Source organism: Patiria miniata, unplaced genomic scaffold, assembly GCF_015706575.1.
Source record: "Patiria miniata isolate m_02_andy unplaced genomic scaffold, ASM1570657v1 HiC_scaffold_3, whole genome shotgun sequence".
In the NCBI taxonomy this organism is placed as follows: domain Eukaryota; kingdom Metazoa; phylum Echinodermata; class Asteroidea; order Valvatida; family Asterinidae; genus Patiria; species Patiria miniata.
The window spans coordinates 11,074,189-11,100,289 of NW_024037069.1; the positions used below are offsets into that span (position 1 = coordinate 11,074,189).

Here is a 26,101-nt window from a genome sequence, read left to right on the forward strand (position 1 = left end):
ACCACAAGTGCTGTAGTCTTCAATTATGAAGTTAGCACTCAATTGGCAGAAGAAGAGATCAGCGGTTGCGGGTAACTTTGGGTGAAATCGGTACGAAAGAATCGCAGACATTGGTATTGCTATCGGAGCAAGTACATTTGTAGATCGGAAAAAGCTTGAAACTGTTAATTCCAATAAGGAGTGATTACAGAAATTTGTGTCAGTTAATATTTCGACCAATGTTTCCGAAGGTCTCTTTATGTCACTACTGTAATCACTCTCGACGTATTTGCAGCATCGCCGACACGACCCGAGTTTCTTTTACAGAACGCCATTTTGATCCCCTTACGGAACTGCTGGTTGGTCATGGTGTAAATGATGGGGTTGACACATGAGTTACACACGGCAAGGATGACACCAAAGTGGTAGACGGTCGAGGTGAAGCTTAACGGGACTCCGAAGGAATACAGCAGGAACATGAACTGGTCAGGGAACCAGCAGACGGCGAAGGTGAGGACGAAGGCAAGAAGAGTCCGCGCCAGGGTCTGGGTCGCCCGGAGTTGCCACATCTTACGGCGGTCGGCCGGTGGTAGGCCTTGGTCCCATGAAACTGTGAGAGTATATTGAGAAATAGAAAGCATGATAAGACATTGCAAGGTGGAGGGAGCTACATACGTTTAACATATATGGTTGCGAGGAAAGTGTTAGACGTCGACCTCGTGAAATCACAGATGACAACATTGTACTGGTGGGATGTCTTCCTCTTTTTTCATGGAATGACACCATCTTGGAGCAAGTTTGAGCACGGACTTTACTCGAACTCAGGATGGTTGAACTACATAACAGGGAGAGAGCCAACTATTGATGACGTTTTGGCCCGAAGCGTTCTCGCGTTGCTAATTTGTGCGCAGGCGTAAGTTACGTCGCGAATCAACCACCAGTCGGCTTATGGTCCTCGCCCGAACTTGCTCCAAGCTGACATCATCACTCTGGGGTAAAGGGTCGATTGGGGACAATGGAGGCTGCAACTTTTCATTGATGGAGACTATTCAAAAGGCAAAACGCAGTGAATACTCACCAAAGCGTCCACTAAGCGTGCGCACCTGCTTCTTCAACATCGAGATGACTTTCAACTGTACCCAGACCATTACCACGAACGGTGCCAGCAGGTTTACTGTGAAGTTGAACATTCCCATGCCTGCTTGCCAAGCAAAGGTGGGCCAGTTAAGAAAGCGGCATCCAAGTACTGGGTCCTCGTCGTACAGAAACACAATGAAGCATTTGCAGAGTGCGGCCAGGACCCAGCACGACAAAATAATGAAGAGTTTGTTCCGCCTATTGCCGAAGATCCGCTTGTACTTGTGCGGATGGACGATAGCTACAAAACGCTCCAGGTTCACGGTGACCAGACTAAAAACGGAGGTTAAGGCGCAGACCCAGAAGGGATACTGACCCTCGTACACACGACACCGAAACTGGCCCCAGACGTTTGGGCTCGGGCTCATGGGCTGGATCAGCGGTAGGACGATCTTGAGGGGGACGACCAGTGCGCAGACGGCGAGGTCGACCAGGGAAAGGTGCACCAGGAAATCACTGGTGTTGGACCGGAGGGACGGCACGCGGAGCAGCACGATACAGACCAGGAGATTGCCGGCGACTCCTACCGCGCAGATCACGCCGAACATGGCCAAGACCACCATGTTCGCCGCGTCGGTCTCGCCGGAACCATTGGTGGATTCTCCCGTTGGTGTAAGAAAACTCTGGTTGTAGTAGAGATCCCCCATATCCCAATCCCCTCCGAGTTTTGTCAAGCATGCGATGCTACTTCACAAGTAACTGCGTGTATTTTCTGCGGTAATGTGAATATAACTGGCGAGAGGCATCAGTAACGATGCCCGAAGTGCAAAAAGTAGCCATCAATCATAAGATTAGACGGCGATAGCACTCGGGCAGAACTACCCTGAAACGTCGCCTCTGCCCCCACGAACACAAACATTCCCGATCCCGGGACAGTGTATGTGCACGACGACCCCCAGAGCAAACTCTTAAGTTTGTTTGATCACAATCGCTCAAACATTTAGACACGCAATTACCAAACGAACGAATCAGGTCACTTTCTCCTTGAAGAAGGAAAAAAAAAATACAGAATGTCACAATCCATTAGAGACGTCGGAGAAAAAGATACCGTCCCATCCTCCTCCATATTTACAAGGAAGTGCTTGACCAACAATAAGACGTGCCTCGTTGCCGCGTGATGGGCCATGCAATCACAAAGTCACGTACAAACTGTACCACGTCACCATCAATTTGCTTTAGGCGCCTATGTACATAGTGTTTTATTCGCATACGTTAGAATACTAATCTAGATGTCGACAATTACGCTAGGTGACTATATTGAGAGAGCACATGTAACACTCCTATCTCCTACGATAGATGTCATATCTTCTCTTCACTATAGCTACCTCTTCGATAAAGTTCTCAAGAACGAGCAAAAGAATGAACAAACCAAGTAGTGGAATTATAAGCATTGTATAATGCATTTAAATCTGGGTCATGAGCCACATTTCATAGCTCTGCCTACTAGCGTAAACAAATCATAATCGATATAACTGTAGCAAAAACAATCTGCAGCAGAAAAAAAGGTCATGGAGGATAATTCACTTCTTAGTGCATAATATTAAGTCGCAGTTGCGGCCTCAGCAGACAGAATCAACAAAGTCAGCCATGAAAGTTCCAAAAGTATAACAAATGATACCGATTAAACCATTTACTGTCATAGTTTTTCAATAAATGAAACAAAACATGCACCACAACCACAGTATTACTAGAACTGTAAAATCAATCGCACGGACAGACGTCATTATGCTTTGAAACTAAACTTGTTTTTGCTAAACTACACATTTATGCATTAGTGTTGGTGTTGTAAGACTTAAATCTGCTGCTGCTGTTGCTTTTGTTACTGTAGTCACACTCTCCGTGCGTAGTTTCTGTTTCTATTTGCGTTTCTGCATCTTCCACTTTTAAGCATAGGCTACTCCGTCTACCTTTTACGTCTTGTGTGCTGCTGGATCTGCTGGTGGTAGAACTATTCTACTTTAGCTTGTTGTACTGCTGCTGTTAGTACAGTTACTGCTGTTACTACCAATCAGAGTATATCAGTTGCAGCTTTCCAAAAAGTAACTGACGAAATTATTGTTGAAAAGCATTATTTGGTTTAAAGATAGTAATTCGTCGGTTCAGTGCATCGCATAGCTGCAATGAGAACGTGTCCCGGACGCTGATTTCGGGCGCAATTCAAAACATGACTCGGCAACTTTTGAATTGAAATCGAGATCCTAGAATATTGTTTTCTCGGAATTAATATACAGCATTCACTGAGCTAAAACTTCATCAGGTTAGTTGTTCAGCACCCTTCTTTAGATTTTGAGCACTTTTGTTGCTTCCAATGAAAAAATACAAAAATGACAAATTATATAGGCCTACTCTACCTTTAATATTAAAGTATTCCCGATGAGTAAATATGCGTAGCCACGGCCTACAGTACAAATGTTACATACATGTTATTGTATCGCTTTTAATAAAATTAAAAGTCATGAGTTAATGCTCGGGTGCATTCTTCTCAAGCAGATGCACCAGGATTGGTACAAGAATTGGTATATTTAGGCCTACACAATATTAAAAAAAAACACCAACCGCAAACGCTCCCGCGGAGGGCAAGTTTGTTGTTTGAGTTAAAATGAAACTACAGGGTGTCTACTCTTGCGTATGACAGAGGAGCAAAGCAGTTTTCAGGGAGGGCGCTCTGATGCAATGGGTCCATACGTACATAGTACCCTTTCCCCTTTTTTCATGATTTGAGATGCACAAACTGTTTTCACTTAGCGTCGAATCTCGTAGACATGGTGGCCATTCCCGATGTAGCCAAGGTGTCGCCGCCCACTCGAGCCGATCTCTTCCCCCGCCTGAACGCCATTTTGATCCCCTTACGGAACTGCTGGTTGGTCATGGTGTAAATGATGGGATTCACGCACGAGTTACACACGGCAAGGATGACGCCTACGTGGTAGATTGGCGTTGCGAGGCTCAACGGGACGCCCAGGTTGTATACCAGGAACATGAGTTGGTTTGGCGCCCAGCAGACGGCGAAGGTTACAGCGAATGCCAGGAGGGTTCGCACCAGGATCTGGGTCGCCTTCAGCTGCCACATCTTACGCCGATCGGCTGGGTTCATCTCCGAGATAGCTGTAAATTACATGAAATGGAAAATAGGACTGGAGTGTTATTCTAAAATTCTTTCTTCTTCTTGTTGATGGATCTTTTTTCAGGAAAGTAGGTTTTTTTTGTTTTAGTCTACATGTGTTTTTAAATATTATTGATTTTGTGGTTCATTGGACGAAACAAAATGAACAAACCAACAAACAAATATAATAATGTTAATTTTGTCGTGAGTTAGGTCGCGTGTGTCTCAGGAAAAGACAAATGTCACTGATTGCTTATTCCTTCCCAAACGTAAATAAGTACCTTTGAGAGCATAGATAGATAGATATCGTATTTGAGTTAGCCGTTTGCACCGAATTAATATGCAGCATCACGAACATCGCAAGAACTAATTTTCTTTTCTCTCCTGTTTTTTTTTCCGGGGGGGGGGGTCACAGTACTGTCACCAGGAGCTCAATTAAAGGTGAACATCGCTCTTACTTTCCCCACTATCAATTGATGTAAGATGACCAATTTAATTCTTTGAGCGCTGATTGGACGGATTTTGTTTACCCCGTCACGCGGCATTTAGAGGTTTGAACTCCCATTGGACAGATTTTTGGTAACCCAGACAACACTGGTGCATCAATGAACAAAAGACGTGCAAACTGAATCTCGTGCAATGGTTATGGCTAGTGGGCTACCCGCAATGCTTTGTGCCAGGTGGCAGTAAAAGATACTGGACACCATTTAGCACTTGGTGGCGCTGTACAGGGGGTCGCTTCTTTTGAAATGGGGTGGACTGAGGTGAGCAGATTAAAATAATAAATTGCCCTCGTCTGCGTCATTGCTGATGGATGCGTCTACTTATAAAGTAAACATAATTATTCTTTGGCTGGTTGGGTTTAAAGAAAGCTTGATTAAAACAATTATTTACCATTGTGTTTTTTACTGATTCGTTTGATCCGATGAGACGGCAAGCAGCTACACCCTGTTGGCCATGGCAAAAGCCGTGAACGAATCTCTTGTCCCGGTCTTCGCCGATTACAACTACGTGGAACAAGCTGACAATAGTCGTAGCCATAGCTTTGGAAGCCCTTTTTTGATTCGGGTTTCTTCGGGTTCTTGTATAAACAGGTAGCTACGATTGCCATTTGGGATTTTTTTTTTTTTCACATTTGGGAAAAACGGAATCTAAAATCTGTGCACGTAGGCCCAATGCTCGTTCTCAAGTCGGTAAAATATTTTGCTTGGGGAAAGAAATGCGTCCTACAATGTTTTCAGTTCACATTACAAAGTGACGGCAGTTACTGCAATTCAGAATACATGTAGGCCTATATTATGAGCCAAAAACAAAAGCTATAGTGCTAGACGCCACTTTTTTTTTCTCGAATAGATTGAGAAACCCCAAGTACACCATCTCCCGAAATAAATATCAAGCCCACCCAAAAGTTGTCAATTGAATCAAATTGGTCGAAACGTTTGCTCCATAATACACGTCTCATTTTAGATACACTGTATGTTTATGTCTTTGGTGGTACTTGTAAAAATTTCGTAATGAAGGCGTTTTTTTTTCAATACCGTTTGACTCACCATTTCGATCAGTCAGCGTCTTAACTTGTTTCTTCAGTGTTGAGATGACTTTCCACTGCACCAAAATCATCAGCACGAACGGAGCAAAGAGATTGATGATGAAGTTTAGAACGCCGATCGCCGCCTGGACACCCCGGCTGGGCCAACCAAAACGACAACCAGACACGGGATCTTCTTCGGACAGAAAAACGATAAAGGATTTGGTGAGCATGGCCAGGATCCAGCACAAGCCAAGCATGAGGTATTTGTTTCGACTGGCAAAGATTCTCTTGTATTTGTGGGGGTAGACGATGGCTACAAAACGTTCCAGATTCACCAGGACTAGATTATCGACGGAGGTGACAGCACAGACCCAGAACGGGTACTGGTTGACGTAAAGGCGGCACCAGAGCTGGCCCCAGATGGTTGGATTGGGCGGTGGGGTCTGGCTCAACAGCGGCAAGATCTTGTGAGGAATGACCAGCACGCAGACCACCAGATCGACCAGGGAGAGGTGCACTAGGAAATCACTGGTGTTGGAGCGGAGGGACGGCACGCGGAGCAGCACGATACAGACCAGGAGATTGCCGGCCACTCCTACCGTGCAGATCATGCCATACAGGGCTAGCACCAAGTCGCTGCCCGCTACCTTGTCCACACCCCAGTCATTACTTGAATCATCAGATGAGTCTCCCGGTGTTATTGCAGTAGTCCGGGCGCAGTCAACGGTGCTGCATCGGTCCATTTTTGCTGAGTTGGCCTATATAGCTTGCGGGTCTTCTCCAACTCCTCAACCGACTGTGTTCTGTACAAACGTTCAAGTCGCGCTAGTAGGATCAGCGAAGCTTTTTGATTTTTCAATCCAACCAGCTGGTTAATTTATTCATTGAAGTTCATTTAGTTTAATTTACGCAGCGCACGAAATCAACTTGTCCGATTTCGCCTGAATGGCTATCGAATGTTTACGCACTCTACAATAAAATGCCGAAGAGCAAGTGCCTGCGTTGAAGTGGATCGATAGAAACATCTCAACGAAGTACATGTAGGCCTACTTTAGATTTTCTAGTGCTTGTCACAGCCGCTGAATCTATTTTTTTCTTCCTGAAAAGCCCGACTTTTCCGAACCGCGACTACGCATGCGTGACGCGGGACCAACCATGTGTAGGAAATAGCTCTGAGACATAATGACGTCATGCTTTGTTTACGTGTGCGCCTATTTCATGAGAGCTTGGTGGCTCTGGTCACCGCCTAGTGTGAGGATCAGACATTCACGTGTGTAGAGACCACGGTCGATCGTCTGATTTATCGTAGCATTCAACTTGTATGCGACCCCGCGCGCTAGCCAATCGGTGTGAACTTTAGGACTGTTGCGTCATTTCGATCAGAAATGTGGACTAGGCTGTTGATTGGTCAATGTGGACTAGGCTGCTGATAGGTCAATTTGGATGCCATGTTTTTGTAATACATCAGCGGGTTACGGAATACCCGATAGAAGGCGCCCGCTGAATGTTCAGAATATTGAGGTGAAGACACAGTCCTGTTTTGCATAATTATATCATAGATCCTTGCAGTGCAAGGGGATATTCCATAGACTATAGTTCCCGCCCGGTTCCCATAAAAGAACGCACATGATTGTTAACAAAGCTTGCCGTCATTTCGTCTAGTTGATGTCTATTGACCATGTAACCGACTGGAACGAATTCATGTTGCATGTTATTAGACCGAGTAAGAGCGCGTGATTTATTGTGTCTAGTGCGTATAAACCTTGGCCTTATTCAGCAAGGGACACGGAGGGATCAGAAACTCGTTATATGGAACCAGGAAGAAAAGCTTTCCTTAAAGCGAATGTTGACTAGGACAGAATAACAGAACTCACGATCACAAGCAAAACATAAAGCCGCTGATGCCCTCTAGTAATAAAGAAAACAAAATTTGTGCTTCTAACATCGCCCCGAATGGCAATATACAGTTATACAAATATATATATAAAATCCCTTTCAATATGATCCCGACAACTAAATAAGTGTTAATTTTTAAATCGATTATAGGTTTAACTATCTCATTATGTGGATATGAACTGAGTTGTTGAATGAAGGTATCTAGTGTCGCGAATGTTGATATTTCAATATCCATATTCAATGGAGTCAATATTCACGTTTGGCGATGTCCCTTCAGAGCCACCATAAAGACCCTGATTTCTGTATGTGTATTCTCTCCACGCGCGGAAAACGTTCTTGGTCATCAGTCGGAATATTAAGGGCGACATTCATGAATTGATACATGTAATGATATTATCCATACAATATGCCAAGGTTTAATTTACCAAATATTTTCTCCATATTTTGATTAAAATTCCTACAAGGTTCTCCTGTTCGTTCGGAGAAGGAGACAGGTCATCAAACAAAACAAAAACCTTCAAGACTTTAACATTGTATAGGACTGATATTCAATACTTGGGGAAAATTACTATGTCCCTAGCGTCTATCAATAAAGGGCATAATTATAATGTTATTTTGTATGGAGGAAGACAGTTTGGGGCCATGAGAATGACCTTTCCGTTGCATAAAAGCTTTTCGTGTTTTTCCAACCCGGAAATACAATGCGACTCAATTTGTGACTTTTTCTCTATGAGGAATAAAAACAACCCAGTAAAAGCCTTCCATTCCTGGCCCAAACCTTACAAACAATATTCTTTAGATCGCAACGCATTCTAAAAGTGGTAATTTGATTTTCGAGAAGGGAAATAGGGCGACAACTGTAAAAAAAAAAAGGAAGTAGGATTCTATTGTTGGAGTAATTCCAACTGATAATATCTCTGATTCAACATACATTGCGCGGAAAACACAACTGAGAATTCCAATGTTGTTGTTTGAGATCAAGATGCACTTCGATTTTTGCTTCACCTCATGAATTTTCTGCTTGTATTTCTTAGTTCAACCTAGAAACCCCTACTTTTTGTATTTTGGTCGTTTGCATTCCTCTATTTTGTGTACTACATTCTTCTGTACACACTGGACTAGTCCTTCGTCATTCTTCCAAACTATTGCTGATGATACAACCATTATATTCTATGATTAAAATCTTCATGCTTTTTGTCAACATTTTAAACGATTATTTTCGTCTTGGTTCTAAGCCAACAAATGTCCCCTTAATCCAGGTACAAGTTAAAACCAAATGGTTTTCAACAAGACTCCAAACCACCCTTTCCTGCGTCTCCTGTTTACATTGTTGATATACCAATGTTGCTGGTGCACTTTAAAGGCTTTAAAGGTCTTGGAGTCATCGTTAATGAGAGACTGACAAAGAACGACCATATTTATTTCATTAGAAATACCGAAGTTCTGCCAAACATAAGAAATTGTCCCCTCAGCATGGGCGTGACGGGGGGGGGGGGGCAAGGGGCATCCCCCCCGGAAAAGCAACAAAACAATAACAAAAAAGGGGGAGGGAAAACAAAAACAAAATAGAAGACGAGGAGTGAATTATATTACTGTTAATTGAAAGTATATTTTTTGTGTTTTCCGGTATTTAGTGTGTGTTCCTTTGTTTTCCGGTATTTAGTGTGTTTTCCGGCATTTAGTGTTTTTGGTGTTTTCCGGTGTTTAGTGTGTTTTCTTGTATTTAGGGTGTTTTCCGGTAGTTTTCCGGTAGTTTTCCGGTAGTTGTCCGGTGTTTTCCGGTATTTTCCGGTAGTTTTCCGGTATTTGCCGGTATTTTCCGGTATATAGTACTACTGATTTAGCAAATGGACCGGTTTTTAACACCGCGTCGAGTGATGTCTAGCACCCTGCAGGCTCTCGATTTTTCCAAGGCCGGTGATTGCTCCCTTCGCTTATGGTGAGTGCTTTACCCCCTCTAGAAAAATATCCGGGCAACGCCCATGCCCTCAGCCAACTTATTTCACACGTATAAGACTTGTATTCTTCCTTATTATCTCAGCTAGTCTAACCAGGGGCGGATCAGGCTTTGGTTGGGAGGGGGGTTGCAGTCGGGGCGGGGGTAGCTTTTCTGCATGATTTTCCTGGGTTTTTTTTCGGCCCAAGGGGTAGTTTAAACTCCTACCTCCCCCTCTCCGGCCTAAATTCGCCACTGCTAAAATTGTCTATAGGCGCACTATCTAGCAATCATCAACTGTATACTCTCTATATTTCTATCAAAACTGAGCCACTACAAATTGCACAAATTGCTAAACGGGAAGTGTTATGTTAAAATAAGTGAACAAACTTCTTCCCTTGGTATTTTTTCCGCTTCTTGGCCGTCCACAACATTTATGGACAAGATCAACCAACAAATGTGTAACTCGCATTCCATCCCATGAACAAAATTCGATTTCACGGCCCACGTCTCTGGAATGGTACCGCTTTGGTCATCAGCCAATTTTCTTGAAGACACCCACTTTGACCCAAAGGAAGAGTGGTGTATAGATTCTGGGCAGCTACTGACATTGCCAACAAAGAGCTCATCTCATATCTTACTTTGGAGCAACAATCTCCATCATAATGCAGTGGGTGAATCTAATATGATCTGTACTCTCCATGCAAGAACTGCCCACCACCTAATGGAAGATGATGGAGAGCCTTCTTTGTGACTGCAGGCAGTGGGCACCCAGACCAGACCATTCCTCACACTGTGAATGACTGGCCGCTGAGATGCTCCCCTGGCAGCATCAAGGCCATCCACCAGGAGATTGGATGTGGCCTGCCCTGGATGTCTAACCTCGACTTGACATAGTGCGGCGTAGTATATAGGATGCGCATCGCTCGTACCAACCCCCGCCCTGCAAACAGGACGCTGGAAAGGGTTGATGAATTCACGCCCTGATTGGATAGATTTTGCGCTGACTTGTGACCGGAAAGTCATCACGACCACGACCCTGCAAGGTTTTAAACGTCTGTTAATACTAAGTCATTCGTCACTCTTTTTCCCACTTATAAATGCCTTTTCTTTTCGTTGAAAAGCGTAATGATATGTAGGCGTAATGAAAATCTGTCAAACTTATCTGTTTTGTAAATTTTCAACTCCCGTCAGTTACTCAGGCTCCGTTTCGAATTTTCGAAGGGTTGAAATGTATTATTATTCCACGCTTAAAATGTGTCCTCATGGTCCGCAATGAAAAAGAAATCACATCCGGTATGGAACGTATGCATTTCTATGAGAAAGTTTTCGGATAGCATTTGCGCGCATTGGCTGACCGCGGTCTTAAACAACTGCAGCCAGATGTATGTACATAGGTCATGATATATTACCCAGAATGCCATCCCCTATTCCTTCACAAGATTCTGTGAAGCTCATCATCCCTTCCCAGCGCCCTGTTTGCAGGGCGGGGGTACGAGCGAAGGGATGCGCAAGCCATACGAAAGAAGAAGAAATAGGGCAGTGAAAACACAGTCGTCTGCATGTAGGCCGCTTCTTCAAGGTGGATTTGATTTCCCATAACCTAGCCTAGTTTTGATCTCTTCAAATTACGCTTCTTCATCTATTCGTTCTGTTTTCTCCAGATCCTTTTTACATGGCAAGCGCATCTCACTTTTTGGCCCTGACGTTTGTTTTTTTTGTCCTTGTCCGTTGTCGTGTTCGTCTAGTCGTGTTGTTCATGGTTTTGTACTCGTGCGCGGCAGCACTGAGTCCATATAGTGAACATTCTCAGCAATGGCTGGGTAAGGAACTGAACATCAGTTAGAATGTAAAGAAGAAGAAGAAAAAACAGTCCAAACTAAACAAAATTCCTTAATGTGTGCTTTTCTTATACCTCATCTCAAATTTGTAATGGAAAAAAATACAAAAAGCAGATTGTGAAATGCAAAAAGAAAAGAAACGTATAAAACTCAATCATCCGACTTAATGTATTTTGGTTTTGAAGAAGTGACCTTCAAAAAAAAGTTATTTGTTTCCTTCATAAAAGGCTTTTAACTTAGACCTTTATTGGTAGCATTGGCGTGATGATCATGATGATGTTGATTGCTGTTTTATGTGCAGGTCAAGGTAGGACAAATCAGGAAAATTGGCCATTACTCGGAACGAACCCATCAATTAAATGAGGAAAACTGTCGGCGTATACTTTCCCTAAGTGAAGGAAGGACTGGCATCAACATAACCTGTGCAATTATTCCCCCTGAAATAGTATCATTTGGAAGAAAACAGTCAATTTAAAGACGTTAAAAGTTTACACTCGGGTATGCTATTTTTCTTTAAATGACGGTATTTGTTCAATGTTTCGAAGATTACCCACCCATGGGCCTCATGCACAAGTTGGCAACTTTTGTCGTGTTCTCTGAACGTATTTCATCAGTTGTGAACCGTTGAATGGGATGGTGCCAGACTATTTATTCACTACAGCCTCACTTTCATTTTCTTTCTTAAATGTGGCTTAAAACACCAGTGAATGTTTAATCACAAATTTTACATTATTCATCAGAGCAGACTGGTATTAATTTGTAACGTCATTGCTTTCATTTCTCTACACAAGTTCCAAAATGAAGATTTTACCTCACTCTCAATCCAATATGGCCGACTCGTGAATAAGGCCCATGGGACCTCAATGTCACCCACAACGATTACCGGCTGTATGAGAATCGTGTCCCGAGTGCTGATGTACGGACCGTACATGAAAGAGGGTAAATTAAATAAAACGGTGGCAGATGAATCCACTTACGAGACCAAAACATTGTGCAAAGGTTTTTGTCTGTTTTTCTCAAAATGTCACCGTAGTACATGATTACCCATACCCCTCAACCTCGTCCCCAGTGCTTACTTTATTTTCAACATCGTTTCCAATAGTAAGCCCTTAGGTAAGACGTTAGGTGACTATATTGACAGAGCACATGTAACACTCCTATCTCCTACGATAGAAGTCATATCTTCTCTTCACTAGCTACCTCTTCGATAAAGGTCTCAAGAACGAGCAAAAGAATGAACAAACCAAGTAGTGGAATTAAAAGCATTGTTAATGCATTTAAATCTGGGTCATGAGCCGCAATTTCATAGCTCTGCCTACTAGCGTAAACGAATCATCATCAATATAACAGTAGCAAAAACAATCTGCAGCAGAAAAAAAGGTCTTGGAGGATGATTCACTTCTTAGTGCATAATATTAAGTCGCAGTTGCGGCCTCAGAAGACAGAATCAACACAGTCAGCCATGAAAGGTCCAAAAGGATAACAAATGATACTAATTAAACCTTTCACTGTCATAGTTTTTCCAATATATGAAACAAAAAATTCACCACAACCACATTATTACTAGAACCGTATTCGCACGGACAGACGTCATTATGGTTTAAAGGTTTAGTCCATCATATGTCATTTGGGCATTTTGTTCGTTTGAAGGAACAAAAGTGCTCAAAATCTAAAGCAGGGTGTTGAACAACTAACCTGATGAAGTTTCAGCTCAGCTTCAGCAGTGTATTTCGAGAAAAACAACATTCTAAGATCTTAATTTCAAATCAAAAGTTGCTGAATCATGTTTTGAATTGGGCCTGAACTCAGCGTCCGAGACACGTTCTCACTGAGCCGATTGCAGCTACGCGATGTCGCGCACCGATCCGACGAATTATAGCAACTGCGCGGCGTATGCATCGTGCCAACGCTTGCGCGCGCTTCGCCTAATAACAAAACAAACTACTAACAGAAATTTCCAACGGTGCTTCTTAAGACGCACCGTTGGAAAGGCCTTCTTTCGTTGTTTTCTTCAAAAAGACAGCTTGCTAGAAAGAATAATTTCACAGGGAGTTTAATCCCCTTACTATCTTTCAACCAAGTATGTTTTTCAACAATAATTACACCAGTTACTTTTGGATAGCTGCAAATGATGGACTCGGGCTTTAACCCTAAAGGGGCCGGGGGGGGCGGAGCGGAATCCGCCCCCCCCCCCTCAACATTTTCCGTGATAGCCTCTAAAAAAATTTTTTTCGCGACCCGAGCTGTTATGACTTTTTAGCCTCGAGCTTTGCGCATCTTTTGATACCAAAAACATAACAATCGGACCACGAGTTGCCGCGTAGCGAAAAATTTTCCGGCGCTACGCGCCGTGAATACTGAATGTTTTCATATACGTCGTGTACACAGAGCAGAATTGCCATTCGTACATATGGTTAATTAATTAGCCATAATTCCAAAACCCTTTGACCTATAGTCATGAAATTTCTTGGGTGTGTTTAGGAAGAGTTGCTCTATGCATGTGCCAAGTTTCAAAAATTTTCTTAGGGGGTAATCCGCCCCCCCCCGGCTGAGAGATGGTCAAAATAACCCGGCCCCTTTAGGGTTAAAGGTAAATTTGTTTTTGCTAAACTACACATTATTTTATGCATTAGTGTTGGTGTTGTAAGACTGAAATCTGCTTTTGCTGTTGCTTTTGTTGTTGTCACACTCTCCGTGCGTAGTTTCTGTTTCTATTTGCGATTCTGCATCTTCCACTTTAAGGCATAGGCCCCATTACCTTTTACGTCGTGTGTGCTGCTGGATCTGCTGGTGGCAGAACTATTCTATTTCAGCTCGTTGTACTGCTGCTGTTAGTACAGTTACTGCTGTTACTACCAATCAGAGTATATCATTTGCAGCTATCCAAAAAGTAACTGACGAAATTATTGTTGAAAAACATTATTTGGTTTAAAGATAGTAATGGCACTAATTAAACACCCTGTGAAATTATTATTCATGGCATGCTGTCATTTTACTGAAGAAAACAATGAAAGGTAATTTCCAGAGATGGGTGTAAAGACGCATTTTTGGGAAATTTCCGTTAGTAGTTCGTTTTTAATCCGGCGAAGCAGTGAATGGGTACGCCGGCGCGCAAGCATTGATACGTATGCTCGACGCGTCGCGACACACGCGCACGCGATTGCTATTATTCGTCGGTTCAGTGCGTGACATCGCATAGCTGCAATCGGCTGAATGAGAACGTGTCCCGGACGCTGATTTCGGGCGTAATTCAAAACATGACTCGGCAATTTTTGAATTGAAATCGAGATCCTATAGAATATTGTTTTCTCGGAATATACAGCATTAACTGAGCTAAAACTTCGTCGGGTTGTTAAGCACCCTTCTTTAGATTTTGAGCACTTTTGTTGCTTCAAACGAAACAACTGCACAAATGACATTATATAGGCCTACTCTACCTTTAATAAGTATTCCCGATGAGTAAAATAATATGCGTAGCCACGGCCTACAGTACAAATGTTACATACATGTTATTGTTTCGCTTTTAGTTATGAATGTCAATCACAATAAAAGTCATGAGTTAATGCTCGGGTGCATTCTTCTCAAGCAGATGCACCAGGATTGGTACAAGAATTGGTATATATACACAATATTAAAAAAAAAAAAAAACGCATAACGTTCTAGCGGAGGACAAGTTTGTCGTTTAAGTTAAAATGAAACTACAGGGTGTCTACTCTTGCGTATGACAGAGGAACAAAGCAGTCTTCAGGGAGGGCGCTCTAATGCAATGGGTCCATACGTACATTGTACCCTTTCCCCTTTTTTCACGATATGAGATGCACAAATTGTTTTCACTTAGCGTCGAATCTCGTAGACATGGTGGCCATTCCCGATGTAGCCAAGGTGTCGCCGCCCACTCGAGCCGATCTGTTCCCCCGCCTGAACGCCATTTTGATCCCCTTACGGAACTGCTGGTTGGTCATGGTGTAAATGATGGGATTCACGCACGAGTTACATACAGCAAGGATGACGCCTACGTGGTAGATTGGCGTTGCGAAGCTCAACGGGACGCCCAGGTTGTACACCAGGAACATGAGTTGGTTTGGCGCCCAGCAGACGGCGAAGGTTACAGCGAATGCCAGGAGGGTTCGCACCAGGATCTGGGTCGCCTTCAGCTGCCACATCTTACGCCGATCGGCTGGGTTCAGCTCCGAGATAGCTGTAAATAGAAGAGAAAAATAGGACTGGACTGTTATTCTAAAATTCTAAAATTCTTGTTGTTGATGGATCGTTTTTTGTTTCAGCAAAGTAGGCTTGATTGTTTTAGTCTATATTAATGTGTTTTTAAATATTATTGTAATAATTTGTGGTTCATTGGACGAACCCAAATGAGCAAACCAACAAACAAATATAATTGTTTTAATTTTGTCGTGAGTTAGGTCGCGTTTGTCTTAGGATAAGACAAATGTCACTGATTGCTTATTCCTTCCTAAACGTAAATAAGTACCTTTGAGAGCACAGGTAGATAGATATCGTTTTTGAGTTGGCCTTTTTGCACCGAATTATTATGCAGCATCACGAGCATCGCGAGAACTAATTTTTTTTCTCTCCTGTTTTTTTTTAAGGGGGGGGGGGGGGGGGAGGGATTACAGTACTGTCACCAGGAGCTGAGTTAAAGGTGAACTTCGCTCTTACTTTCCCCACTATCAAGGGGTGTAATAATGACCAATTTAAATTCTCTGAGCTCTGATTGGACGGATTTTGTTTACCCCTTAACACGGTATTTACAGGTTTGAACTCCCATTGGACATACTTTTGGTAACCAAGACAGCACTTTTGTGTGCGCAAGAGACGTGCAAACTGAATGCACGTGCAATGGTTATGGTTAGTGGGCTACCCGAAGTGCTTGTGACCTGGCCGCAGTTCCATCCTAGGCTGCGTTTTTGGTAGCCCTTGACCTGGAACATGACTGACGTCACATCCATGACGTGAAACATGTTTCCAGTGCACCGCGAAAACGCCTGACCAAAACATTGTTCATGACATCACTTTGTGTGGTGAGCATCATCATGACCACCACGGGGAGACGAATGTTTTGGTCAATTTTACACGATTTACGAGCAGAAGTCGGGCAGTTACTTTTCCAGTATTTTCCCCAGGCAGAGTTTATATAGGGATTAGATACATTTATTTCGATGCTGCAAAAAGGATGATACACAATGTTACATATTCAAATTGACAATACATACATAAATACATTTACAATAGTGAACATTTACTAAATGGCAACATCTAGGTCCAGGGTGAAGCATCAGCTTTTGTTCCCCAGCCTATGGACAGACAAACAAGTGACAGACATACATGAAAAGACAGTAGTGTAGGTAGACTTCCTGGTACACTTTGACCTTTGGCATAGAAATATGTAAAGGTCACATAAATATGTAAATATGTAGATACAGATATAAATATGAATTAATGGGGTTAGGAAATTCTGGCACAGTTTGACCCCCTAATGAACGGATGGGATGAATAAGGAATAGGTGTGGGTATAAGGAATCGGGTACAGCTTGACCTATTCTATGGGAAAGATTGCATATATGTATGGGGAAATATAAAAATTTTATAGTACATTTTGACCTTAGCCCTAACAATACAGTATACATGTAGTTATGTATTTACACGTGTATTACATGTGGTTTACGCAACACGAACACGGCCACCTGTGGCCGGCAGTAATCCTCTCGGACAATAGACTGTTGACGAAGGTGGCCGGAAGTGAGCATCGATCCCAGGAAATCCTATGGACAATAAACTGTTGACGCATGTGCGCGCTCGTGTGGTGAGTGGGTAATCTGTCGGACAATAGGACTTTAAGTGGCCGGAAGTAATTATTGATCACTCCGTGGGGGTTAGCCGGAAGAGATCGATATTTCTCGAAAGGGGCCACCGTAGGCCATGGTGTGAGGCATAGTTTAGAGATGTTGTCAGAGTTACTAATTAGTTTTAACCTCTGCGTTTCATACGTGAAAAAATCAACGAAACTGTCGGATGGTCGAGTTTTAAAAAAGTTTGAAAAATTAATTTATGTATTTGTAGTAAACAAACACTCACCGGTGAACAGCGTACTTGCACGGTAAAGTCCGATGATTGTTTTAACCATGGAGGAATTGTGTTAATAATAGATCAGAGAGCTAATGAATCCATGCGTTCTATACGGAGACCGATGGTCGATCACCCCTCGATGACCGCACCGATCATGGAGCAAATAAATAACTCCGTGCTTCTGCACCGATATTTACCTTGTCATATTGTGAATGTTATCCAGGTGCAATACCATAATTGCATAATATTCTTCCACATTACCACCAGAACTATCTATGTACGTATAATTATCTGTGTGCGGTGGTCGTAGAAAATGCAAACTTTCAGCGTCGGCTCAGTCGGTACGGTGTGTACAGTATGTACACGTACATCTGTATTAAGGGACTGACTGCATCCTACACATTTCATATTTACACCGTCCGATCAGATAGCGCTGTTTCCCTAATCCATAAAGACGTAATTCTTTCAAGACGTGTTCATTATATCGATTATCTTTCACCGACTTAACCTACCTGCATGTACAGTGGGGGATGGATTATTGAGCGTTCTAAATATCGCTTGCCAGGAGTTGCGCAACAGAAGGGGAACACAGACTCCCACGGACAATGGGACTTAATTGGCAGCGCACGGCATGTGCGGGAGCTTCATATATCTGTACGTGAAAGAAGTCAATGAAGTTGACTGACTAAACATGATTTCAAGCCTTAATACCCCTTTACCGCTGTCTGTACAGGAATGCACCGAACCCTAGTTGTACCACCGGGCGGGACTTGTTTACAAAATCAAAGATATATATAACTAGGTCTTTTTGTGTTAAAGCAATGGTATGTACTTCTATTGTATATTGAAGATTTAGAGTGTTATAAGACAACTAACTTTTTTACCCCCAACAAAGTCCCAAAGTTGGACACGGTGCGTGATAAAGCCATACATGAAGCATTAAAGACCGTAAATATTTCGGGGATTATCAACAGGGCGTGTCAAAACACTGTAAGACAACACTAACAAAGAAAAATACAACTGCAGAAAGTGTATACAAGATAACATTATTGCTTTATTGACGTCATTTCTCATTGAAACACTAGTGTTGTTTTTAATTTGTTTTTAAATGTATTCTTTGCAATTAAATAATCAGTGATCTTAATGTAACGTTGACTAGTCTTTAATCGTCACTGTCTTCCTCGTTAACGTCATCTTCATCTTGATGGAACAGGCCGTCAAATTTGGCCTGGTGTTTAGATATGACCCTGCTAAGAGCTGTGGGCATCAGAATGCCGGAATTCAATCTGTCTTCGATCTCGTCCACAATTTCTTGATGAGTATCATTATCTTTCAGATGTATGTAACTTGACAGAAAATCTTGGTATTTGTTGAAAAAGATTCGCTTGACTGCCCACAGGGTCTTCCTGTTGGCCTTTTCCGTGGCCTGATCTTCACTCATGCCCTCGTTGATGTACTTTTCATGTTTTTCACTCCACATCTCACCAATCGCTTCTTTTGCCTCTCCCAACCAGTCTAAATAGGCTGCATTGTCTTCCAAATCAGACCTAGATTCATCTTCATCAGATGATTCGTCATCTTCCACTTCCGTAACGGATTCGGAATCATTTTCCTCAAGATCTTCGTCTTCATCATACGTAGATTCAGTTTCGTAGTTTTCCATTTCCGGATCTTCAAATCTACTGCTTTTAAATTCAGGTTCAGAATTATCCACCTCAACTTCGTCTATGTCAGATTCATCTTCAGCATGTGCATTTTCGGTATGTCTCAAGAGGTTATATCTCCGTCCAAAGCGTTTGTCACACTGGTGACAAGCATAGGGTTTGACTGCAGAAATAGTATTCATGTTGAAGCTTTGAAGGTTAATCTTCAAATGGTAAGGAGATCGAAGACAGATTGAATTCCGGTATTCTGATGCCCACAGCTCTTAGCAGGGTCATATCTAAACACCAGGCCAAATTTGACGGCCTGTTCCATCAAGATGAAGATGACGTTAACGAGGAAGACAGTGACGATTAAAGACTAGTCAACGTTACATTAAGATCACTGATTATTTAATTGCAAAAAATACATTTAAAAACAAATTAAAAAAACCCCGAGTGTTTCAATGAGAAATAACGTCAATAAAGCAATAATGTTATCATGTATACACTTTCTGCAGTTGTATTTGTCTTTGTTAGTGTTGTCTTACAGTTAAACAATCGGGAAATCCCTACTGTCATGCAGTCATATAATAAGTGTTTGGACACGCCCTGTTGATAATCACCGAAATATTTACGGTCTTTAATGCTTCATGTATGGCTTTATCACGCACCGTGTCCAACTTTGGGACTTTGTTGGGGGTAAAAAAGTTAGTTGTCTTATAACACTCTAAATCTTCAATATACAATAGAAGTACATACCATTGCTTTAACACAAAAAGACCTAGTTATATATATCCTTGATTTTTAAACAAGTCCCGCCCGGTGGTACAACTAGGGTTCGGTGCATTCCTGTACAGACAGCGGTAAAGGGGTATTAAGGCTTGAAATCATGTTTAGTCAGTCAACTTCATTGACTTCTTTCACGTACAGATATATGAAGCTCCCGCACATGCCGTGCGCTGCCAATTAAGTCCCATTGTCCGAGGGAGTCTGCGTTCCCCTTCTGTTGCGCAACTCCTGGCAAGCGATATTTAGAACGCTCAATAATCCATCCCCCACTGTACATGCAGGTAGGTTAAGTCGGTGAAAGATAATCGATATAATGAACACGTCTTGAAAGAATTACGTCTTTATGGATTAGGGAAACAGCGCTATCTGATCGGACGGTGTAAATATGAAATGTGTAGGATGCAGTCAGTCCCTTAATACAGATGTACGTGTACATACTGTACACACCGTACCGACTGAGCCGACGCTGAAAGTTTGTATTTTCTACGACCACCGCACACAGATAATTATACGTATAGTTCTTGTGGTAATGTGGAAGAATATTGTGCAATTGGTATTGCACCTGGATAACATACACAATATCACAAGGCAAATATCGGTGCAGAAGCACGGAGTTATTTATTTGCTCCATGATCGGTGCGGTCATCGAGGGGTGATCGACCATCGGTCTCCGTATAGAACGCATGGATTCATTAGCTCTCTGATCTATTATTAACACAATTCCTCCATGGTTAAAACAATCATCGGACTTTACCGTGCAAGTACGCTGTTCACCGGTGAGTGTTTGTTTACTACAAATACATAAATTAATTTTTTCAAACTTTTTTAAAACTCGACCATCCGACAGTTTCGTTGATTTTTTTCACGTATGAAACGCAGAGGTTAAAACTAATTAGTAACTCTGACAACATCTCTAAACTATGCCTCACACCATGGCCTACGGTGGCCCCTTTCGAGAAATATCGATCTCTTCCGGCTAACCCCCACGGAGTGATCAATAATTACTTCCGGCCACTTAAAGTCCTACTGTCCGACAGATTACCCACTCACCACACGAGCGCGCACGTGCGTCAACAGTTTATTGTCCATAGGATTATCTGGGATCGATGCTCACTTCCGGCCACCTACGTCAACAGTCTATTGTCCGAGAGGATTACTGCCGGCCACAGGTGGCCGTGTTCGTGTTGCGTAAACCACATGTAATACACGTGTAAATACATAACTACATGTATACTGTATTGTTAGGGCTAAGGTCAAAATGTACTATAAAATTTTTATATTTCCCCATACATTTATGCAATCTTTCCCATAGAATAGGTCAAGCTGTACCCGATTCCTTATACCCACACCTATTCCTTATTCATCCCATCCATTCATTAGGGGGTCAAACTGTGCCAGAATTTCCTAACCCCATTAATTCATATTTATATCTGTATCTACATATTTACATATTTATATGACCTTTACATATTTCTATGCCAAAGGTCAAAGTGTACCAGGAAGTCTACCTACTCACTAAAGACAGAGCACAGATACCGGTGTAAGACAGTAATTAAGGCCGTTTTTATCCTTATTACATTGTTTATATGCAATTACAAAAATTATTTTTGTAGTTTTCTAGCAAAAATAGAGAGAGTTGGTGATGATTTCAAAGAGTAATAATTGTTATGTATCAACTACCCAAACGACTGTATAAACCTACTGTTTAAAGCCCTTTTGTGGTTTCCGCCATCTTGAAACGTAAGTGCACCGATCGCAAGTCTCGGTTCAACTTTGGTCGGAACAATTACGTCATTTCAGTGTAACCCAAGCGCCAAAATAGTCCCGAACCAGAAAAGTGTTTGCGGTCATAGCGCCAAAACGCAGCCCAGGTAAATGACACTGGAGACAATCTGACACTTGGTGCGCTGTACAGGGGGTCGCTACTTTTGAAATGGGATGGACTGAGGTGGGCAGATTAAAATAATGAATTGCCATCGTCAGCGTCATTGCTGATGGATGAGTCTGCTTAAGTAAACATAATTATTCTTTGGCTGGTTGGGTTTAAAGGGAGCTTGTTTAAAACAACCATTTACCATTTTTTCTTACTAATGCGTTTGATCCGATGGGACGGCAAGCAACTTCACCCTGTTGGCTATGGCTAAGGCCGTGAAGAATCTCTTGAAAATAGCTATTGTCTCAGTCTTCGCCCATTACAACTACGTGGTACAAGCTGACAATAGTCGTTGCCATAGCCTTGGAAGCTCGGGCTTCTTCGGGTTGTTGTAACAGGTAGCGACGATTGCCATTGGGGATTTTTTCTTCACATTTGGGAAATAGGAAACTTAAAATCTGCACACACATGATCGCTCTCAAGTCGGTAAAATACTTTGCTCAGGGAAAGAAATGAGTTCTACAATGTTTTCAGTTCACATCACAAATGACGGCGGTTATTACAATTCAGAATTCATCTTATTTCCTTTGTTCTGGTAATGAAATCAAGGATTCCTCAAAAGTACCCCAGGCGCGGTTCTAGGGGGGGGGGGGGGCTTTAGCGGAAATAAATTCCGTAAAAAGAAATTGCATTAGCAAAAAGAAGGATTGTGATGTACATGCGAACGATCTCCCCCTAAAGAAATAGTCGTGACAAGGGTGCATTTGTAGTTAATATAGTGTGAATGATTTTAGGATTTATTGGCGCTCCCCATTGAAAATATGGCATGAGCCCCCCCCCCCCCCCTATTGATTTTCGGAGGCCTAAGTGTCTGGAGAAAATAACCGGTCTACATTTCAGCACGCCTCCCTGAAAATATTCTGGATCCACCCTGCTAGCCCCCCAAAAATATTGGTTCTAGAACCGCGCCTGAAGTACCCTTAGCACTGTTGCTCGAAAGCCTGAAGAAATCTACAGATGAGAAGCAATTACAGTTTTAGAGGTGGGAGGAAAAGCCCAGAAGATATTCTGGGGAAAACCTACGGAATCAGGCAGGGACTGAAAACCCAATCCACATATTGACCCAGACAGGAATCGAACCCAGGTCAACAGTGGTGGAAGGCGAGGAAAATACCGCTACGTCAACCTGACTCCCCGTGCATGTATAGCTAAATGTACAGAATACATGTACAGCTAAAACCCAAAGATATGGCGCTAGACGGAACTTTTTCTCGAATAGATTTGAAAACCCGCAAGTACACCAACTCCCAAAAAAATATCAAACCCACCCAAACGTTGTTAATTGAACAAAATTGATGAGATTTGAAGGTTTGCATGGAGGAAAGATACTAAGACATGATAAGTTTGCGGTAGCACCATGTGAATAAATTGGTCGAAACGTTTGCTCCATAATACACATCTCATTTCAGATACACCGAATGTGTTTGGTGGCAAATGTACTTTTTTTTCGTAATGAAGGCAGTTTTTTTAATACCGTTTGACTCACCATTTCGATCAGTCAGCGTCTCAACTTGTTTCTTTAGTGTTGAGATGACTTTCCACTGCACCGAAATCATCAGCACAAACGGAGCGAAGAGATTGACGATGAAGTTTAGAACGCCGATCGCCGCCTGGACACCCCGGCTGGGCCAGCCAAGAAAACGACAACCAGACACGGGATCTTCTTCGTACATAAAAATGATAAAGGATTTGGTGAGCATGGCCAGGATCCAGCACAAGCCAAGCATGAGGTATTTGTTTCGACTGGCAAAGATTCTCTTGTATTTGTGGGGTAAACGATGGCAACGAAACGTTCCAGATTCACCAGGACTAGATTTACGACGGAGGTGACAGCACAGACCCAGAACGGGTACTGGCTGACGTAAAGGCGGCACCGGAGCTGGCCCCAGATGGTTGGATTGGGCGGTGGGGTCGGGCTCAACGGCGGCAAGACCTTGTAAGGAATGACCAGCACGCAGACCACGAGATCGACCAGGGAGAGGTGCACCAGGAAATCACTGGTGTTGGACCGGAGGGACGGCACGCGGAGCAGCACGATACAGACCAGGAGGTTGCCGGCGACTCCTACCGTGCAGATCACGCCATACAGGGCTAGCACCAAGTCGCTGCCCGCTACCTTGTCCACACCCCAGTCATTAGTTGGTGCGTTAACGTCACTAGCACTTGAACCATCAAATGAGTCTCCCAGTGTTATCGCAGTAGTCCGGGCACAGTCACCGGTGCTGCATCGGTCCATTTTTGCTGAGTTGGCCTATATAGCTTGCGGGTCTTCTTCAACTCCTAAACCGACTGGGCTCTGTACAAATGTTCAAGTCGGGATAGTTGGATCAGCTAAGCTTTTTGATTTTTCAATCCAACCAGCTGGTTAATTTATTCACTGAAGTTCATTTAGTTTTATTTACGCAGCGCACGAAATCAACTTGTCCGATTTCGCCTGAATGGCTATCGAATGTTTACGCACTCTACAATAAAATGCCGAAGAGCAAGTGCCTGCGTTGAAGTGGATCGATAGAAACATCTCAACGAAGTACATTTAGGCCTACTTTAGATTTTCTAGTGCTTCATTGTCACAACCGCTGAATCTCCCCCCCTTAAAAAGCCCGACTTTTCCGAACCGCGACTACGCATGCGTGACGCGGGACCAACCATATAAAAGAAACATAATGACGACATAATGACGTCATGCTTTGTTACATGTGCGTCTTTTTCATGAGAGCTTGGTGGCTCTGGTCACCGCCTAGTGTGAGGATCAGACATTCACGTGTGCAGAGATTTTTCGTAGCATTCAACTTGTATGCGACCCCGCGCGCTAGCCAATCGGTGTGAACTTTAGGACTGTTGCGTCATTTCGATCAGAAATGTGGACTAGGCTGTAGATTGGTCAATGTTGGCTAGGCTGCTGATTGGTCAATTTGGATGCCATGTTTTTGTAATACATCAGCGGGTTACGGAATACCCGATAGAAGGCGCCCACTGAATGTTCAGAATATTGAGGTGAAGACGCAATACTGTTTTGCATAATTACTCGCCGAATCTGCGCAAATATCATAGATCCTTGCTGTGCAAGCGCAAGGGGATAATCCATAGACTATAGTCCCCGCCAGGTTCCCATAAAAGAGCGCACATGATTGTAAACAAAGCTTGCCGTTATTTCGTCTACTTGATGTCTATTGACCATGTAACCGACTGGAACAAATTCATGTTGCATGTTAGACTGTGTAAGAGCGCGTGATTTATTGTGTCTAGTGCGTATAATTATAAGGGCTTTAAAATGAAACTTGGCCTTACTCAGCAAGGGACACGGAGTGGATCGGAAACACGTTTATATGGAGCCGGGAGGCACAGCTTTCCTCAAAGCGAATGTTGACTAGGACAGCATAACAGAACTCACGATCACAAACAAAACATAAAGCCGCTGATGCCCTCTAGTAATAAAGAAAACAAAATTTGTGCTTCTAACATCGCCCCGAATGGCAATATACAGTTATAAAAATATATATATAAAATCCCTTTCAATATGATCCCGACAACTAAATAATTGTTAATATTTAAATCGATTATAGGTCTAACTATCTCATTATGTGGATATGAACTGAGTTGTTGAATGAAGGTATCTAGTGTCGCGAATGTTGATATTTCAATATCCATATTCAATGGAATCAATATTTACGTTTTGCGATGTCCCTTCAGAGCCACCATAAAGACCCTGATTTTTGCATATGTATTCTCTGCACGCGCGGAAAACGTGCTTGGTCATCAGTCGGAAAATTAAGGGCGACATTCATGAATTGATACATGTAATGATATTATCCATACAATATGCCAAGGTTTTATTTACCAAATATTTTCTCCATATTTTGATTAAATTCCTACAAGGTTCTCCTGTTCGTTCGAAGGAGGAGACAGGTCATCAAACAAAACAAAAACCTTCAAGACTTTAACATTGTACAGGACTGATATTCAATACTTGGGGAAAATTATGTCCCTAGCGTCTATCAATAAAGGGCATAATTATAATGTCATTTCGTATGGAGGAAGAAAGTTTGGGGCCATGAGAATGACCTTTCCGTTGCATAAAAGCTTTTCGTGTTTTTCCAACCCGGAAATACAATGCGACTCAATTTGTGCCTTTTTCTCTATGAGGAATAAAAACAACCCAGTAAAAGCCTTTCCCATTCCTGGCCCAAACCTTACAAACAATATTTCTTTAAATCGCAACGCATTCCAAAAGT

The 26,101-nt window shown here is 42.6% G+C and overlaps 2 protein-coding genes and 1 pseudogene across 2 annotated transcripts; all 3 read right to left on the reverse strand.

Annotated features, from left to right (window-relative positions):
* Positions 1-208: 208 nt before the first annotated feature.
* On the reverse strand, positions 209-1,763 carry LOC119736461 (tachykinin-like peptides receptor 99D). Its single transcript, XM_038210478.1, has 2 exons — positions 1,058-1,763; positions 209-589 (listed from the first exon to the last, which is right to left on the reverse strand). Exons 1-2 carry the CDS (start codon positions 1,761-1,763, stop codon positions 237-239), a joined length of 1,059 nt encoding a protein of 352 aa, XP_038066406.1. The 3' UTR covers positions 209-236.
* A 2,067-nt stretch (positions 1,764-3,830) lies between these two features.
* LOC119736462 (allatostatin-A receptor-like) lies at positions 3,831-6,493 on the reverse strand. The gene is made up of 2 exons (XM_038210479.1): positions 5,770-6,493; positions 3,831-4,221 (listed from the first exon to the last, which is right to left on the reverse strand). The coding sequence occupies exons 1-2, from the start codon at positions 6,491-6,493 to the stop codon at positions 3,854-3,856; spliced, it is 1,092 nt and encodes a 363-aa protein (XP_038066407.1). The 3' UTR covers positions 3,831-3,853.
* Positions 6,494-15,087: 8,594 nt separating this feature from the next.
* Positions 15,088-24,105, reverse strand: LOC119736463 (annotated as a pseudogene).
* Between the last annotated feature and the right edge of the window lie 1,996 nt (positions 24,106-26,101).

Excerpts from the sequence above, each read along its gene's own strand:
- LOC119736461 (XM_038210478.1), bottom strand. The coding sequence starts at position 1,763 with ATGGGGGATCTCTACTACAACCAGAGTTTTCTTACACCAACGGGAGAA. Across the intron at positions 590-1,057 it reads CACGCTTAGTGGACGCTTTG|TTTCATGGGACCAAGGCCTA; the intron begins GTGAGTATTCAC and ends ATACTCTCACAG.
- LOC119736462 (XM_038210479.1), bottom strand. The coding sequence starts at position 6,493 with ATGGACCGATGCAGCACCGTTGACTGCGCCCGGACTACTGCAATAACA. Across the intron at positions 4,222-5,769 it reads GACGCTGACTGATCGAAATG|CTATCTCGGAGATGAACCCA; the intron begins GTGAGTCAAACG and ends TGTAATTTACAG.